The sequence below is a fragment of the Rhinatrema bivittatum genome, chromosome 4 (assembly GCF_901001135.1).
Source record: "Rhinatrema bivittatum chromosome 4, aRhiBiv1.1, whole genome shotgun sequence".
Lineage (NCBI taxonomy): Eukaryota > Metazoa > Chordata > Amphibia > Gymnophiona > Rhinatrematidae > Rhinatrema > Rhinatrema bivittatum.
In genome coordinates, this window is record NC_042618.1 from 161,285,636 (window position 1) to 161,304,693 (window position 19,058).

The following is a 19,058-nucleotide window of genomic DNA, read 5'->3' on the forward strand; positions in this document are numbered from 1 at the left end:
CCCTTAACCAGTGCAGGACAAGGTTAGGTGTCTGGTCCCCTTTAATTCCCCTTGTGAAAGAGAACTTCATAGGCAGGGCCCAACAGTGGAGGAATAAGATTTGGGATCCAGGTGGGGGTAGCGAGACCAGGCCCAGGTTTCCCAGAGGAAGGCAGTTCCTATAAAGTAACACTGTCCAAACACTGAGCTATGCCGAAGCTGAACTGTGAATACTGAGGGAAGCAGTACTGAACTGTGAGTAATTGAGTACACTGTTCTGAAGGGAAGACAGTCTACTGTTGTGTGATTATGAAGTCATAATAAAGATAAGTGTTTTGAGAAAGGCTGAAGTCAAACTGCATTTGTGTCTCCTGGCCTGGAAGATCACCACTCGGTTCCACAGAGTCATTCTTGAAAGCTTGAGGTCTCCATAACCTGCTCAGCCTACCAGAAAGTAGGGTCTTGGGTTTGCAGTTTCCTATTTTTTTACCTTTCGATAGTGTATCAGAAAAAGAAGGAGTTTATGTGGAGGTACCTTTTATGCATAGTCTGCTTGCGTTAATTTTCTCATGAGAAGCAAGTAGGTGGTGCCAAGTTCCATGTATTTATTATCATTTTTTGTATTTATTGCACCCCCGTTCTATGTAAACCAGCAAGATATGTTTTCATGATTGCCGGTATATAAAAACTCTAAATAAATAAAATAAATAAAAAACCTCATGTTACTTCTTCCGTTCCCCATGAATTTTTATGACTCTTTCTTAAATAGGTACTTAAATTAGTCCCAGCATGAATGTCTACATTTTCCTGTGTCTACTCTGTTTCTACTCTGTTTCTACTCCTAAAACTGAAAAAACACATATGGTACAAGACTTCGGTATTGCTATATTTTATTGGACTCAAGCTGCTCGACTTTTCTCTATTTAATCCAATGGAACTGGGGCTAATATGTATTTCTGAGAATATATAAATGAGGTGGTGTGGACAGTAAAGTGTGAGCAGGCATTTTTGTCTTCTTGCTCTTAGGGATTCCATCAACATCACTGTCTATGCATGCTCAGTGCTGTCTCCCTACCTTTTCCATAGGGAATTGATATTATGTGAGCAACTTTGCAGGTTTGAAAAGGGATAATCAGGCTCATGCATGGTGCAATAAGGCAGTGGATGTAAATGTAAGTGTACTTTGTATCCAGACCAAAGTTTCCAAGTGACAGTACACATGTACTTCTTTTGCTTTGACAGCCAATGCAAAATCCATGAGTTAATAGCACCCATGGGCTTTATCTCAAAGCGGATGGACTGAAAATTGCCTCAAAATGGCCATTACTGCCCAATTTGCTGGCATTTAGCACTTCCTAAGTTTAGTAGTACTACTAGTAGTAGTAGCAGTAATAGCAATATTTGGCTGCTCATATAGCTTTTGCTCCAGCAAATAGCAATTTTTTTAAATTTGCCCACCTTCCCAAATAGCCATTTGCCATGGTCTCCTTTCCAGTCTCAATTTGGGTGAATCCGTTTCTTAGTACAGAAACTGAAATCTAGTCTTAATTATTTGAGATTCTTATTGATACTGACCTGGTCTCTTGCTGTAGTTAGGCCCTGTATGAGTTCCTCCGATTTCTGATACTGCTTCCTTTCAGCATTTTCACAACGTTTTTTCCAGTCTAGCTCTATTTGCACTTTTTCTTGCTCCAGAACTCGTTCCTTCTCCAGGGCTTGGGATAACTGCTGTTTGTATCTGTAAAAAAAAACCAAAAGATTTTTCATACATTGATGACAGGGAATGTAACTAGTAAGATAATGATCTTTACAAATAGGATTCTTATTTTATTTATTTATTTATATTATGCTTTTCAGGCACTTCAAAGTGGATTACATTCAGGTAGTGTAGGATGGTTTATATCAGGACTTCTCAAACTTTAGCTGATGTTACTCTATTTTAGCACTTGAATATTCAAATGACCCAAGATAACAACTAAAACAAATTAGCAGGTATTAGGTGGAACGTCACACCCCTCTCCAAAAAGTTCAAAAATCTATGGATGTCCTGATAATAATTAATAGGTTCAATGTGTTTCTTAAACTTGAAGCATTGTGTAATGACAGATGTAAATCATATTTTTTAGGTAATTATTTTCAGATGTATTCCCTTCTCAGCCTCCCCCTCCTCCAGCTGAATTTCTGTCTCAGCCTCTCCACCCTCCAGCCAATCTCCTCTTTCATGCCACCTCTGACCAATCTCTTCTTTCTTTCCCCCACTTCTAGCTCATCTCTTCTCTCAACCACCATCGCCTTTCCTTTCTCTGACACTTTTCTAGTTCCACTATATCCTTTTTTGAGATGTGGTGACCAGAAATACACACAATACTCAAGGTGTGGTTGCACCATGGATTGATATAGAGATAATATATTGAAAATCAGAGTCTTGACAGGCTATAATCTCTTCAAAAGACACAGATTAGAGAAAAGTTGGGGAGGAAGAGAGGATGAGTTCTGTATGTTAGGAACATCATAATAGCCAAAGAAAACAAAGAGTTAAACATTCAAAAGCCATTTCGATGGATTACTCAAGTTATCCATCGAAATGGCAAACGTGGCATATTTAGCTACTTATCCGGCTAAATTATAGCCAGGTCCCGACTAACTCCAGAGACCTACCTGAAGAACTTTAGGTTCTTCTTCTTTTTTTTTTTGAAGTTAAAGGGAACCAGAAGCCTCTGGCTGTCAGGCCTTCCGGCAGGGTGTGAGCAAACACAGTCAGGGGTTTCTAACCCCCTGGACGCCCAGCTCCACTAGAGGGATGGCCCGCAACAGTGCCTAACACCTCAGGGAGCAAACCCCAGCTCTCCTAATCTAATCTAACTACACTTTTTTTTTTTTTTTAAACTAAACCCTAGACTGCAGGTTTGCATCTCTACCATCTGCTGGAGTCAGAGAGATACTGGGGGACTGCAGGTGGCACTCGCTCTTATGTAACAATGTCCAAAGTTTTTGTTCTCTGACTCCATCTGCTGGTAGGGATACACAACCCACTGGTCTGGAATGATCTGAGGATGTACAGGAACATGCTACTTAACCGGATATCTTTAAATATATCTGGTTAAGTAGCGCTGTCATTAAAGAAAAACAACAAATAAATAAATGGTCCAGTGAGCCATATCCTCCCTCCTCCCCAAAATATCTCATAAAGATCCTGTCGAGCTGTGCCCTCCTCACCCCCAAATCCTTTATATGTTCCCAAGACACCACCCCCCTCCCTGCCCTGGTGTTTTCCAAAATCAGGCTACCCCCCTTCCTTCCTTCCCACTCCCCAACAAGGATTTACAATATCGCAGCGATTCCCCCCCCCCCCCCCCCCTTTCCTTAACCCTCCCGATCCACCCCAATAACTTATATTTGATTGTCAGGAGCAAGGAACCTTCTGTCTTGCTCCCAGTGCTCCCATGCTGTTCTAAGACAGACAGTACTGGACGCGTAAGCCTAGGCTTCCAACACTGCCTCTAGCTCCCTAGCTCCCGGATGGGGAGAAGTCTCGGTGAATATGGAGATGACACATCTGATTGTATAAGTACGCAATCATATGAATTACATGAATTGTCTGATATGGTCTGTACATATGAAGACGTTTCTGTTTTTGTGTTTTTACTCTACCGTGTTTTCCTTTCACCTCTCAACAGAGGAAAGTGGGAGGTTTGCATGTAGTTGTTCCTGTAATTTTTCTAATATGGATTGAGTGGCAGACTTCTGTTGTTCAGGCACTTGCTTCACATATATATTTAAGAAATCAGTCCATAATTTATTTTTTAACTTTATTTTTGTTAGTGTTTAAATAATAAACATGAAATAAAGTCAGGAAACAATGAGTTTTAATAGGAAAAATAAAAGAAAAACTAAGTAAAGATATTACTCCAGATATAGCACATTTCAAGTCCCCGTAATCAGCGTGGGGCAGAAAAGGAAAAAATAGAGGAAACATACAAAAACACAAGAGAGATTGCCATTGCTTAAATACAATTAATTCTCAAACACCTAGTACCCCAAAATTAATCAATCATAGAAGACTTATCTAAAGGAAATACATCTACATGATCAGGATCACAGAATATAAATTTGTTTCTCTGATGGATAACAATTTATTTACAAGGTAACTTCAAATAAAAAGAGACTCACAATGCAAGTATATACTGTTTAAGCTGCAAAAAGCCTTCCTTCGGAGCTGCGTCTCTCTAGCCAAATCCAGGTACATATGTATCTTCTGGCCACAAAAAGAGGTCACTCATATTTAAAATACTGCTTAAGAACAAAATCCTTAGCAAAATCCAGCAAAAAAAGTAACAAGTGTTGCTCTAATTGAGAGTTTTGCAGAGACTGACAGATCTGCATTCATAGGAAGTCCAAACTTACATATTTCCTTTCACTTCATTAATATTCCCTTTCTTTTCTGAGTCTACATTAACACTTAGATTAAATCCCTTATCCTGAAAGATGTGAAGAACATCTTTACATATTTTTTAAACAGCTCCAAGGCTGAGATCAGCTTAATCTTAGGAAAATTCAATAATCTCAAAATCCTTGATCTATACATATTCTCTAAAAATTCAAGCTTGTAATGCAAAATTAAATTATCCTTTACATTAGTCACAGCTGTAGACTATGTTGGGACTTGACCATAATTTCTGCACAAAGGCATGACACTCCTTCACTGGTTGCTATGATAGGACATCTATAGATAAAAAATATTTTAACTCTAAGGCTTCAATGTAGGTGAAGACATAGCACTTGGTGTTTCCATATGTTTTTTGCCTACTTCAATAAGACCAAAGTAAGAGCCTGTTTAGCACTTCAAATGGGACAGAGGTTTTAGCTCTGAGTGCTCTGGAGGCGCTTTTTTCCTGTGTCTGTGATGCTCAGCACTTATGTCTGGCACCGGTGATTCTTGGCACTAATGCTTCTGTGCCAATTATTTTGTGCCATTTTTTTTGGCAATAATGCCTCATGGCTTCCACATTTTTTTGCCGATCAGTCTGCACTATGCCCCTTCAGTGCAGATGTTTCTTGGCTCTGACTTATCAACCACAATGGTTTGGCACTGTGCTCCTTAGGCACAAGTGTGTCTTAGCCCCAATGCTTTGGCGCCGCTGCTTCTATTTATTTATTTATTTATTTTGAATTCTTATATACCGATATTCCTGTAAAGTATACAGATCATACCGGTTTACAGTGTAACAGAACTGTCGCGAGAGGCGATTACATAGAACATAAAACGTTAGAACATAGGAACAATTTGTACATAAATATAACCTGCTGATAAATAAAATATTAGAGTATCAGAACAATGGGAACATTGGGAGGGTACATGAAGAAAAGGAGATTTTATGAACTAAAAGCGAGGTAACTATGGGATGTTGTTGCTGTGATATTGTAAAAGACTACAGCCCAGAGGAAAAAAGGGGGGGCTCCCCTGACGGCCACGGGGATTGTGTCGAGAGTGGAGTATGAAGCATTTATCCTCGTGTCTTAGTCCATGTCCTTCGAGATGCGTCGGAGTGAGTTTGAGTTTCCGGGAAGGCTTGCATGAAGAGCCACGTCTTCAGGTTTTTTTTGAAGGTTTGGTGACTAGGTTCTTGCCGTAAGTCTGGTGGAAGAGAATTCCATAGAGTGGGTCCTGCTGTTGAAAATGCTCGTTTTCTTAGTGAGGATTTGGCCGGTGGGGTGTACAGGGAGCCTTTGTACGCTCTCCTGACTGGTCTGTCTGAGGTGTGTGGACGGAGTTGACTACTGAGCTTGAGAGGGGCGATGTTGTGGATGTCCTTGTGGATCATCATGAGGACTTTGAAGGATATTCTAAATTTGATGGGTAGCCAGTGAAGTGACTGAAGGATGGGAGAGATATGATCTCTTTTATTTGAGTTAGTGAGTATCCTGGCGGCAGCATTTTGGACCATCTGCAGGGGTTTGATAGTTATTGCAGGGAGACCTAGCAAGAGGGAGTTGCAGTAGTCTAATTTAGAAAAAATGATAGATTGAATCACTAGACGGAAGTCTCGGAAATGCAGAAGAGGTTTAAGTTTTTTGAGAACTTGTAATTTAAAGCAGCATTCTTTGGTGGTGTTATGGACAAAAGATTTCAGATTGAATTTATTGTCGAGCCGAACCCCTAAATCTCTGACGGAAGAGGAGAGGTTAATAGCTGTTTTAGCGAATTGAGAGGCGCTTGGGGAGTTGAGGAGAACTTGGTTATCGACCGGTGAGATGATGAGTAACTCAGTCTTGTTTGTATTAAGGATCAGGTTGAGGCTAGCGAGGAGATTATTGATCGATTGCATACAGTTATTCCAGTGGGACCACGTTTTATGCAAGGAGTCTGAGATTGGGAGAAGAATTTGGATATCATCAGCATAAAGGTAATAGGTTAATTTTAGATTGGAAAGTAGTTGGCAAAGTGGGAGCATGTAAATATTAAAGAGGGTAGGAGAAAGAGATGATCCTTGTGGGACTCCCAGGTTTGATTTGATGGGGTGTGATTCCTTGTTGTTGATCTTGACCTTATAGAATCTATTGTCTAGAAACAATTTAAACCAGCTGAATGCCACTCCTTGAATACCAATGTCTGATAGACGCTCTAGCAGAATAGAATGATTCACAGTATCAAACGCAGCGGATAGGTCGAGTAGAGCAAGGAGGTAAGATTGTTTTTTTTCCAAGTTTAGGAGGATAGAGTCTGATAGTGAGGTTAGAAAGGCTTCAGTACTTTGATTTTTTCGGAATCCAAATTGGTATGGGGAAAGAATATTGTTCTCCTCCAGGTATTCTGAAAGTTGTTTGTTTACTATTCGTTCCATAATTTTGGAGATCATCGGTAGATTAGCTATGGGGTGGAAATTAGCAGGGTCAGTGGTCGGAAGGTTAGGTTTCTTTAGAAGTGGTTTAAGAATGGCTAGTTTTAGTTGTTCTGGTACCTGTCCTTGAGTTAGGGAGCGGTTAATGATATCTGCTATAGCTTTAGAGATAATGTTTGGGATGGAGAGAAGAAGGTTGGATGGTATTGGATCCAGTGATTGTGAGGAGGGTTTTAGTTTCTTAATGATGTTTTCGATTTCCAGAGAAGACGAGGTCTCAAATGATTCTAGCTTGGCGCTTCGGTTAGGAGCTATGTTGGATGAAGGAGGAGTTGCCAGGTGAGATGTGGCGAGAGGCTTTATGAGGGTGGCTATCTTTTTCTCGAAACAAATGGTCAGTTCAGTGGCTTTGTTGAGCGCTAATTCGTCAGTTATGGTGGGGGAAGGGGGTTTTGTAAGTGAAGAAACGTAAGAGAATAAGGCTTTGGAATCAAAGATGAAATGGTGGATTTTTTTGGAGTAGAAATCTTTTTTGGCTTTGAGAATGGCCATTCTATAGGCGTTTAGGAGGGATTTATATACTGATAACGTTAAGGTGGATGGGTTCTTGCGCCATCTGTGTTCTTTGCTACGCAGATCTTGCTTGAGGGCTTTTAGTTCTGGGGTGAACCATGGTTTTCTATTGTCTTTGGAAGGGTGAAGTGATTTTGACACGGTTAGGCAGACCTGTTCTGCAACATTGTTTATGATTCTGAACCAAGAGGTGGTTGCTGATTGGGCGTCTGTGAGATCGAGTTGAGCTAGATCTTTTGAGAGCAGTTTACTAAGATGGTCAGTGGCGCAGGGTTTCCTGAATTGAATTATGGTATTAGGGAAGACAGGCGAAGGATGGTCTATTATTTGAAGCTCTGAGGAAATGATATGGTGGTCTGACCAGGGGACTGGAGCGCAGGTTGGGAGAGTAGCAGCTGAGATGCCCTCATTTATAAAAATGAGATCAAACGTGTGGCCTGCTTTGTGTGTGGGTCCATTGACAATTTGTTTGAGGCCCAGGTGACTGAGTGCAGAGAGTAGAAGATCGCAATAGGGAGATTGTGGTGAGGTGTCAACATGTAGGTTGAAGTCTCCCATCAGAATAGCTGGTTTGTACAAGCTGAAGTGTTTGGCAATAAATTCAATCATCGGAGAGGGGTCCGCTTCAAGATTTCCTGGTGGGGCATAGATGAGGCCTATTTGGAGATGGTTGGATTTGAAAAGGGCTAGTTCGAGGTTGTTGGATATTGTGGATAATTGCAGAGAGAGGCCTAGACCCTTTTTTGCTGCTAGCAGAAGACCTCCTCCTCTTTTTTTTTTGGTCTAGGGATAGAGTGGATGTCGTAAAGATGATTAGGGAGCTGGTTTAGTAATACTGTGTCCGTTGGTTTCAACCACATTTCTGTGATTGCACAGATGTCCGGTTTGGAGTCTGTCAGATGGTCATTGAGTAAATGGGTTTTTTTGGTGATGGATTGTGCGTTGAATAGGGTTAGTGTGAAGAGGGAGAGACCAAGCATTTGTGATACTGGAGAAGTCATGATAGGGATTAGTCTTTGTTGTCGTAGGCCTATTACCCTAGGTTTGTTGACCCTGTAATTGAAGGTTATGGGTATCTTGAAAGTACGCATCTTGGGTAGGGGATTGATGGCAGGAATGGAGTAAGAGTTCAGGACTTACTTGTTCCAGGACTTACTTACTTGTTCCAGTGTCTATATAGATTGTATGGTGCACTTTGTCAGTAGTGCTTGTTGGTTTGCTGTTCGATTTGATTGGTGAAGGCTGATGATGGAAGGGTTTTTTGGTTTTTGGTTTTTTTTTATAGAGAAGGTCGAGTTAGGTGGTCCTGTCGTTGGAGAGAGAACTTAATGGGAGGTGACAAGCCCTGATTAAATAGTTGTCTGGAATTGAAGGAAGTGAGGGAAGAGAGCTAGGAGAGGCACTAATAGTATAGGGGATCTGGAGTTCTCAGGGGCTGCACGAAGGGGCGCACAAAGGGGCCTGCTTCTACCATCATCCACTCCCAGCTTCCTCAGTCCCAAGTTGTTTCAAAAAGGGTTTCTCATTTACTCTGTTCTGATGAGTTTGGGTGCTCATATCTGAGTTGGAGCTCACTGTAAATCAGTACCCTTGCGAACATATGTCCACAGGGGCCACAATTAGTAGAATCATGATCTGGTCCAAGGCATTTCAGGCAAAGAGTATGCAAAAATCCAGTATGGACATTTTATGTCCACACTCTTCACATTTCTTAAATGAGCTTTTCCCCTTCTTTTCTGAAGACTTTCTGAATTACACAATGATGCTGAAAAAGAACTGATTTCCAAACCATTCTCTGAGCAGAAGAAAATTGACTAAGGATACTCATGCATAGGGATGCTAGCGCAAAAAGGCCCGCACATGCTCAGAGAACAAATTAGAACTTTCCGGGCTTTGAGAGAAAAACAAACTGACTCCACACCATCAGATATCATCACCCAATTTATGTGGCTGTTTGTTGTGCTTGTCCATGAAGAAGGCTTATATATACTTCCATGTCCAGGAGCAGCTGCGGGTATACAACAGAGTTGCCGTCAAATGGGGCAAAGAGCAGCTTCAGTTTTTGAATGCAATTGTCCTTGAAATAGGAGGAGATAAGTGGAGCCTATCTCCATCCCCATCTCTCATCCTCCCTGAGTGTACCAAAGGGACTGGCGATTTGATGAAAACTTGCATTGGTAGCACTGAGACTCAGTGCATAGACAATGTGGATCTTCACCTCGAAGCTTGAGGTATTAAGAGTGGAAGCATCATTGATGTTGAGGCCCAATGCATCAGCAGTGCTGGTGCTATATATGTCAACAGTGTTGCTGGCGCCAAGGCTTGGTGGTTCTTCGGTGCCAATTGTGCTGCCAGTTCCGAGGAATGGTGCTTCTTTTAACTAGGCCCTGAGCCTCATGATGAATGCAAAGGACTTTCAGATGCCTGAAAACACTTTTTCTGCTTACTCGATCCCGATGAAGTGGAGGGGCCCCAAGCCTGCCCAACAAGTGGGGAGTGGGGGAGGCTTACTAAAAGAGCTCCTGCTCAACTTGGCACTTGGGGAGTTAGGTTCCGCTATGGGAGGAGGAAAGGCTACAGCTCCTCAGAGACTCACGCAGTTCGTCTGTCTTCTAAGCTCTGGATTTTTGAGAGCATGGAGACATCCAGCCACAGTGCTAGAAGTTGGACTGATTGTGGTTTGGTCCTAGGTACTGGTAACAAATGTCAGGTCCATCAGTAATGGACATTTTCCTATCATATATTCAGTCTTTGAAGCCACTGATGGTGAGATTCTTAGTGAGGGCATTTTCTATGAAGCTTTTTACCTTTAGCACGGAAAAGGGCTATTTCAGAGGCTGCTGAGGCAATGGAATAGAAAACTTTAGGAATATGAAAGATTCTAATAGATATCACTTAAAGAAAAACAGAGAGATAGGGTACACATCCATGCTAATGTTGAATGAAAAATGACTGAGGGGCTCATTAGGCTACGCCTCCGTGGGAACTCCTGCACAGGCTCAATAGAGCAAAAGCTTTATGAGCTAAGAGAGAAGAGTCCATTTGTTACTTTAAATGACATCATCCACACGTCAAGGCTAATTCTGCCTTGCTTGTCAATGGAAACATTTTTACAGGGCTTACGCATGGAAAATTGGCATATACAAGCATAAGTAGCTCGTATGTGTAAATGCTATTTTATAAACATCAAAAGTGCGTTCATATTTTCAGTTTCGCATTCACATTTACAAAAGCAAAAAAAAAAAAAGACGTCTAGGGGTATTCTGGGCAGAGTCAAGAGGTACAAGCTGAAGTTTCTATTTTATGAGATATTCACATATAAATTATCTAACGTACTCAGCCAATTTTCGATTTGCTAATTAACTAGCACAATTGATATTGGATTTGTTTGTTGCATGCAGTTTTTGGGTGGGAGATCTGGGAAATTGATGAGGGTTCAGTATGAAGTGCTAGAGGGTCTAGGTAAACTAGAGATGGACTGAATGAACTGTCAGATGTATCGGCAAACTTGTGATTTCAGATATGCATGCAAGAAAAATATACACACGTATGTTATAAAATACCTGGTTTTATGTGCACATCTTCTATTTTTTTACTCACCTAAAATATATATAGGTATGTTTATAAAACAGATAGGAAAAGTAAGCACTTTCATTGCAGTGAAAATATACATACATTCTGAAACGTACGCATGTACTTTCAGAGCATAAGTACCCAGTATTTTATAAAATGAACAACTCCTGCTATGCAGTTTATAAAATAATAGGATAAATCTCTGTGTATCCATTTACACATACAAATACAATAATGCAAATAGGTTTGAAAGTTATCCACATAATTTTGAAAATTAAAAAAATTAAAAGTATGCATATAAATCCTGACTCTGCCTCTCTCGATGTGTCTGTTCACTTACAAGCATAACTAATGTATGTGCGTAAATATATGCATGCACAAGTAAGGCAGTTTGCAAAGGGGCCACTTTTGCACTCTTTTACACTCAAATGCCTTTGAAAATTGCCCTCTAAAAATTTTTGTTTATTGACTTTTAAATACATCTACATTTTTTGTAAAACTTCATTATAAAAAAATGTGGTTTACACTATAAGAGACAGAGTGCAACACATTTGTTATTTTGACACTTATTTGTTTGCTATATTTCTTTTTGAAATATTACTAATAAAAATAAAGAAAACACACAGAAACATATCAGAAAAAAACACGTCCTATCTAATTTGCCCATCCACACCAACTACTCAGCTGTACAATCCATACTGCTCCCTCACAGAAGTACAGAAAGTTAACAGTAAATTGGAAAGAACCAGGCTTGAAGATAAAATCAATGGCAGTTTTAAAATAAAAGGAGATGAAAATACAAATGTAAATTGTGTTTTCAAATGAGATAATGACCATTTTTATTTTTTAGCCATCAAATATCATCTCTAGCTTTTGCAGGCTTTATTAACTAATTGAATTTGACATGCTTAACACAACTGTGCCTCCTGGCATAGCTTCTATCAGAGAAAAGTCTTTGGTCAATAGAGCTTACAACCATGGAGATGCTTGCTTTATAGTAAGAGGATTGTCACAACTTCAACATCAATAACCAATTTACACATAAGAACAGAGCGACATTTATATTCAGTATTGTGCAATTTCTGCTTAGTTCTTCACTATGGTAACATATATTACAATGAGCAGTCTCCTGTTACTGGCCTAGGCTAAACCATGACGCTCACAATGAAATCATTCCGCATTACGTCTTTGAAATCAGCAAACATTTTACCTGTCTATGTCTTGCTTGGATCTGGCCAACTGAGCTTTTAGCTTCGCCTCCTCTTGCTGAAGTGACTGAATCTGAAGATTCACAGAAACGGTTTTCTCTGAGATCTGTACTATGTGAGAATCCCAGCCTGCTTGCAATGTGTTGAGTTCTCCTTTAAGTCTTGCAAAATATACAAAACCACACACTTGTCAAATCAGAAAATTAATTAAAACCACTATACAAATAACAACAGTATAAAGCACAGAAAGTCATAATTGCTTTCATTCCAGTTCAACCTAGTGTGGATAAATGCTTTTATTTTGTCCTCAGTAGAGATCACGTTATACTGAGAGGCCAGTAGATACATGAAAGAAACTATTAGCAGAAGTGGTGGCATCCAAAAGAATGACAAAATTTAAATCTGCTTGGGAAAGTTATAGACAAGAGGGCAATGTTAAGAACAGAACTGAGAGGTTGCGTAAAGGACATTGTGGGGATGGGGTGGAGGGAACTTATATGATTTAAGTATGAGCACTTGTACACTTATCTATCCAATACAATAAAAGAGAAAAAAGAATAACCTGGGGGTGGAGGGAGAGGTGGGAATAGAATAGGCAACATAGATGGATCAATTGGTTCTTATGTACTGTAACCTATGTTATTTTGTTAAAAATAAGAATGTACTGTTAGGAAAAATTTGGTTCTTACCTGCTAATTTTGTTTACTTGAGACCTACCAAACCATTCCAGATGGATGGTTTTTCTTCCCTACCAGTAGATAAGCAGAGAACAAAAGCTTTATTGTATTCTTAGTACTTAAGTTACTATGCCATGTGCATTCTCTCAGTAAACCTATAACAAATCTAAACAATCCCCCCCTCCCCATTACAAGCAAGGGAAATGAAACAAACATTGGTGAAGCCAAATCTAGGCCTGATACCCCTTCATCGAGGATATGAAATGCCACAAGGAAATATCCAAAACACTGAACATATATATATACAGAACAGAGAGTTTTCAGAGTACAAGGAGAGGATTCTGGACTGGTCTGGTAGGACTCAAGAAAAGAAAATTAGCAGTTAAGAACCAATTTTTCCTTCCTTATCATCCAACAGACCAATCCAAACAGATAGGATGTACCCAAGCCACCTTAAACTGGGTGGGACCTGCTTGCAAAATGTTCGCCCCCAAATCAAAGTGTCTAGAACCCAGACATCCAACTTGTAATGCTGAGAAAAAGTATGCAATAAAAACTAACTTGTTCTACAAATTTTTTGTAGCAACACCAACTGATACTTGAGCCCTAGTAGAAGGAGCTCTAATACCAACAGGAACTTCTAGTCCCTCTAAATGTATACCAATGCAATCGCCTCCTTAATCCGTCTTGCAATAGGTATTTTAGACAACTCTTCCCCTTTGTTGTGACCACTGAACAAAACAAAAAGATGGTCCAATTTCATTGGTCTATAGCCAAAATGAATGTAGTCAAACTTTATTGAATCTGTCTCACTGAGAATGATAATGATGCTTAAAATTGTTGATTGGCTTTAGTTTTCAAGATATGCTACTGGGTCAGTATGTATGACCTTTGACTTGGGAATAGCAGAGGATAAGTAAGTTAAGAAGGGAAAGGATCTTAAATTAAACCAGAAATTACTAATATACAGTCATTGGGAGCCTGGGAAGAAAAGGGTTCAGCATCCAGCAGTTGTTGAATCAAGGAAGATTTTGTTACCACCCTTACACATCAAGCTGGGTCTGATGAAGAAATTTGTCAAAGCTGTAGACAAAACTAATTCAACCTTCAAGTACTTCGCTAGTAAATTTCCAAGCTTACATGAAGCTAAGATAAGGGAAGATGTCTTTGTTGGTCCTCAGATTTGTAAACTTCTTTGAGATGATGCATTTAATTGTGCATTGCATGACAAGGAAAAGATAGTGTGGAAAGCCTTCCAGTTAGTAGTAACAAATTTTCTCATAAACACGGAGTTGGTGGAAAACCTCCTTAAGGTATACAAAAGCCTTGGCTGAAACATGTCACTAAAAATACATTTAATGCATTCTCATCTAGATTTTTTCCTACCATATTGCAGAGCAGTGAGCAATGAGCATGGCAAGTGATTTCACCAGGCTATTGCAGTAATGGAAAAATGGTTGCAGGGTAAATGGAACCCATCAATGCTTGCAGACTATTTCTGGACAGTGACAAGAGATGTTCTATTTAATGAATACAAGAGATAAGCCAAGAAAAGCTGAGTAACCTCTGAATAAGGACTAAACTATGTATATATGCATACATAATAGATTTCGGCCTTTTGTTTCAGAGTAAATTTTATTTCTATAATCCTTTTGCTGATTTACTTTTTAAAGTGTTACATAAACAGGACAAGTGAAATATTATGTAACCATAAATACTTGAAAAGACTTACGTTTACAATTTATGATTAAAACTATTATCTCCACACTATCTATGCAATAGACAAACATAAAATGTATAAACTTAAATATCATGGAAATGGTAGTCAATCAGCTTATTTAATTGTCTTATTTGAATTCAGCACATCAACATAAATAATAAATGACATTTTATCAGTAAAGCAGACAACTTCTAAAAATTTGTATACCAGCGTTTCCAAAATTCATTCATGACCTTCAAATATCTCAAGAGCATTCAACGTACATCCACAAAATACAGCTCCCAAGACTGCATGGAAGAATTCCTGAATTGATCTCCTAAATGCAGGCAACTATCGATTAACTTAAATGTAAAGTAGAAACAACCTTTGGCAAAAAAGATGTGGCACTGTACAAATAGAAATTCCATCCTCTAAAAAAATTAAAGGAAAGGATTCCTGCTCAACAATGCCTGCAACTCGAAAATACACCTTGCTGAACAGATAACCACCAAAACCACCACTTTCAGAGTAAAATCCTTCAAAGATGATCACCTTATAGGTTCAAAAGGAGGCTTGCACAATGCCTTTAAGACCAAATTAATATTCCACAGTGGGACCAAATTTCGAACTGGCAGATACAAATGCTTCAGTCCCTTTAAGAACTTCAGCAATCTGGGTACGAAACTAAAGAAGATCTCTGTACCTTTCCCCTGCAACTGGCCAATGTGGCTAAACCCTTCTACAAACCTGCTTGCAAGATAGAAATGAGTGTGGGAATCTAAGCTTGAAATGGAGCCAACCCTGACTCCTTACATCAGGTCTCTAACATTTCCCAAATCAAAAAATATGCCAAGGAGGTCAAAGTCTTCCAGGCTTGCCACAAAAGTCTTGCTGCTGTTCTGCCTGCCGAACCATTTTGTGGAGAGCCCTGAAATGCTGCTAGCCATAGCCTCCCGCTTTCCCCTGTGCAAGCCTGCCAGAGGAAGTCCCAACCCCCTAGTGATAACATCTACATGGCAAGTGCACTTTAAAATGGTGCTGTTACCACTCATTGCCATCATCAGGAGTTGTCTTGCTGCCACTCTACCTGTCGAAGCATATTGTGGAGAGTCCTGAAGTGCTACTAAACGCTGCCTCTCGGCTTCCCCTGTGCAAGCCTGCCGGAAATCCAGGGCCCTCCCCTCAGTGACATCATATGTGGGGCAAGGGCACTTTAAAATCGCACTGTGGATGCCAGAGGCACTCTCTTACCACCCCATTGCCATCATCAGGTGTTGTATTGCTGCCCCTCTACCTGTTGAACCATCTGTGGAGAGCCCTGAAGAGCTGCTAGCCATTACCTCCCGCTTTCCCCTGTGCAAGTCCTGTCTTCCCTGATGACATCATCTGAGGGGCAAGGGCACTTCATAATCACGCAGTGGACACCGGAGAGTGTGCCCTTTCGTGCGCCTTTGCCATACCACGAAAGGGCGCACACAAAGGGGCTTGCCCCTGTGTTCGCTCCTTCATGAACATGCGAGTTGTTGAGTTCTGAAATTACTCCCTAACTGCTAAGTTTTCACAGCTCCTGGCTGGTATTTTCTTCTCACCTTCCTAACTGGCTGATGTGTTTTTCTCATCTTTTTAACTGCATAAAATTCAAACAATTTCATTGGAGATCCCTACTATAATGTGACAGGGCCCATATAGTTCAATGCCACCTCGATGCTCAGCCAATCAGGTCAGTGCTTCATCAAGTACCTATCAAAACCTATGAAAATTGTCACAAAAGTAGCAACATTGTCCATAATGTTTATAAATGTGCAATCTATCACCAAAAAGCCTTTGTTTTTCATGAATTGTTGAAACATAACAGCCCAAACTGTATGTATATAACCGAATCATGGGCCAGTAAAGCCGACATCCCCATCTTAAACCAATGCTGCCCACTTGAATACACCTACACCTTTCAAACCCGTGGTTTCAGATGGGGGTGAAAGCTTGGTAATCATCCATAAAATATCATTAGACTTACTCTGGTGACCTCTATTCATCCAGCTATGACAGCTTGGTATTCATCCATAAAATATCCCTGGTGACTTCTATTCATCCAGCTATGACAGCTTGGTAATCATCCATAAAATATCATTAGACTTACTCTGGTGACCTCTATTCATCAAAGCTATGATCGTATAATCCAAGACATTCAACAATTGTCTGATATACTGTCTTCCAACCACTCTTCACTTAATAGTTCACCTTTCTTCGAGTTCTTAACTACTGCAAATCTGAACCGGTCAAACTCTATACTCCTGGTGGATTTCAACTTGCATATAGTCCAGCCATTCGATGCTGTCCTGGGGAAGCTTGCACCAGCAGTTGTCCAGTGCATGGAGATTACTTCTGCTCCAAAAGTTTAGGGGGCAGGGAGGAGAGGGGAAGAGGGAGGATGGTTAGGTAGGGGGTTAGAGAAGTTCCTGCTCAGTCCGCTCCTTAATTGGAGCAGACTGGGAGGGAACTGGGGGAGGCCCAATTGCATCGCAAAGCGTATTTAGCAAAATCTCCCCCCCCCCCCCCCCCCCACACGCATGCAGATTTAAAAATCCGGCATGCATATGCACGCAGCCATTGGATTTTTATAACATGTGCAAGCCGGGAACCGCTCGCCCATGGATGGGCACGCGCTACTTTTAAAATCAACCCCTTTGTGAAATATTTGCAAACCATTTTCAGGATAAAATAACTACTCTTTCTGCTTTATTTCCCACTAGTGCAAGTGTAGACAATCTTTTTGCTGAATCTGTAGCACCTTTATGGTCTGATTTTGAATGTCTCTCATCAAAATTCTGTTACTCACAAATAGACGTAAATACGAACACATCACTCCAACTCTACAGCTCTGCAACACACCCAGTTGAATACTGGATTCAATATAAACTGGCACTCCTGGAACAATCTATTACATGCAAATATGAAGGAATCTAAATTTACTGTATGATTTTTTAATTATCAATTTACAAACATCAAATTACAAGCACAGCTCAAAGTACAATATATATATAAATATCAGATATACAAGACAATAAAAATGAGCAGCAGAAATGACACAGCTATTGCATTTAATATAATTTACAACAACATGTAAATCACACAATCCAACTCACTCAAACTACCTAAACTCATTCATACCTAATTAACATACACTTATCTACACAAATAAATAAAAAGTGTCACATATACAAAAATGTAATAATGTTAAATTAGAACCTTTACTTGATCAAACCCATAGTATTTAATTGAAAATAGCCTTAATCTGTCCCTACAAAGTAAGGATCCACTCTGTTTCACCTAAAAAAGGCTTCTTCAGGGGACACTTAAAACACACTGCATACTTAAATTACTAAAACTTCTTCTCATGGATTGTGGGTGATCACCCAGCGTTCTTTCTAATCCAAATGTAATAGGCAATTATGCAGATTGAATCAGTTCCATAAAATAACTCTTCAACAGGAGTAATATTTATGAATCATTGCAACACCGCACTGTTCCGTATTAAGACGCTGTTATGTAACTTCATCATCAGTACAGTCTCCAAACCAATTTTTTGAAACCTTGGATATCAACTGTTTCATCTAATGCCGTTAGATGAAAAGTTTGTGGATGATTCGTTTAAACTATTTAGTTTGGAGGCAGTACCGATAGGCTATTTCCTGCAACACTTGCTGGCTCTTGGCACCTCCCTGCTGATTGATGTAAGCCTCTGTCGTTGCATTGTCCGACATTATCCGGACCACTCAACCCTGCAATCTGTTGCCGAACCGCAAGCATGCCAATCGGACTGCACAGGCTTCCAGCCGATTGATGTTACAGAGAGACTCTTTTGTACTCCAGCACCTGTTGCATGTGCCGGCTGCAGCAGGCCCGCGGCCAGGCCCTCTTACCCCCGTTTGCCTGCTCCAGCACCTGGCTCTGCTGCTCTCGTGGTCGGTGCCCACGGCCTCCAACCCTGGGCCGCTCCTCGTGCTCCCAACTCCGCAGCGGATGTCCCTGCTCCGCGAGGAGACATCGCCATCTCGTACCGTGCCCCTCCCTAGGCGTACGTTCATCAGCTGTTCTTTTAAAGGGACTGCAGCGGGAACCTCACCCGCGTCCCCGGATCCCAGTATATAAGGCCGGGCCCAGCCAACATTTCCTTGCCTTGGCAATAGGTCTCCAAGTTGGTCGTGTCCTGAGTTGCTTGATCCTGCATACCCTCCATGTACCTGGTTCCTGATTCGTCTGTGTTCCTGTTCCTGGATTCGTCTCTACCTTGCTTGTTCCATTGACTGACTTCCTGGCTTTGACCACTGCATCACCTGACTATGCTACTGCTTGTCTCCTGGTATTGACCTCTGCCTTGCCTGACCATCCTTCTGCTGACTTCTGGTATTAACCCAGTCTTGCCTTGTTACTTTCCTTGCCTGCCGCCTGCCCTGACTTCAGCCTGCTCTACGATGCTCCACTCGTCTTCATTCTGGACTTGGCGTTTCAG

At 40.7% G+C, this 19,058-nt stretch overlaps 1 protein-coding gene across 1 annotated transcript in view; it reads right to left on the reverse strand.

Moving 5' to 3' along the window:
* Positions 1-19,058, reverse strand: part of LOC115090216 (coiled-coil domain-containing protein 57-like) — a 179,176-nt gene that overhangs the window by 40,786 nt on the left and 119,332 nt on the right. The window contains exons 8-9 of the mRNA XM_029599028.1: positions 12,175-12,333; positions 1,555-1,717 (exon numbers count right to left, since the gene is read on the reverse strand). Coding sequence (XP_029454888.1) covers positions 1,555-1,717; positions 12,175-12,333 — 322 coding nt within the window. The remainder of the gene's footprint in view (positions 1-1,554; positions 1,718-12,174; positions 12,334-19,058) is intronic.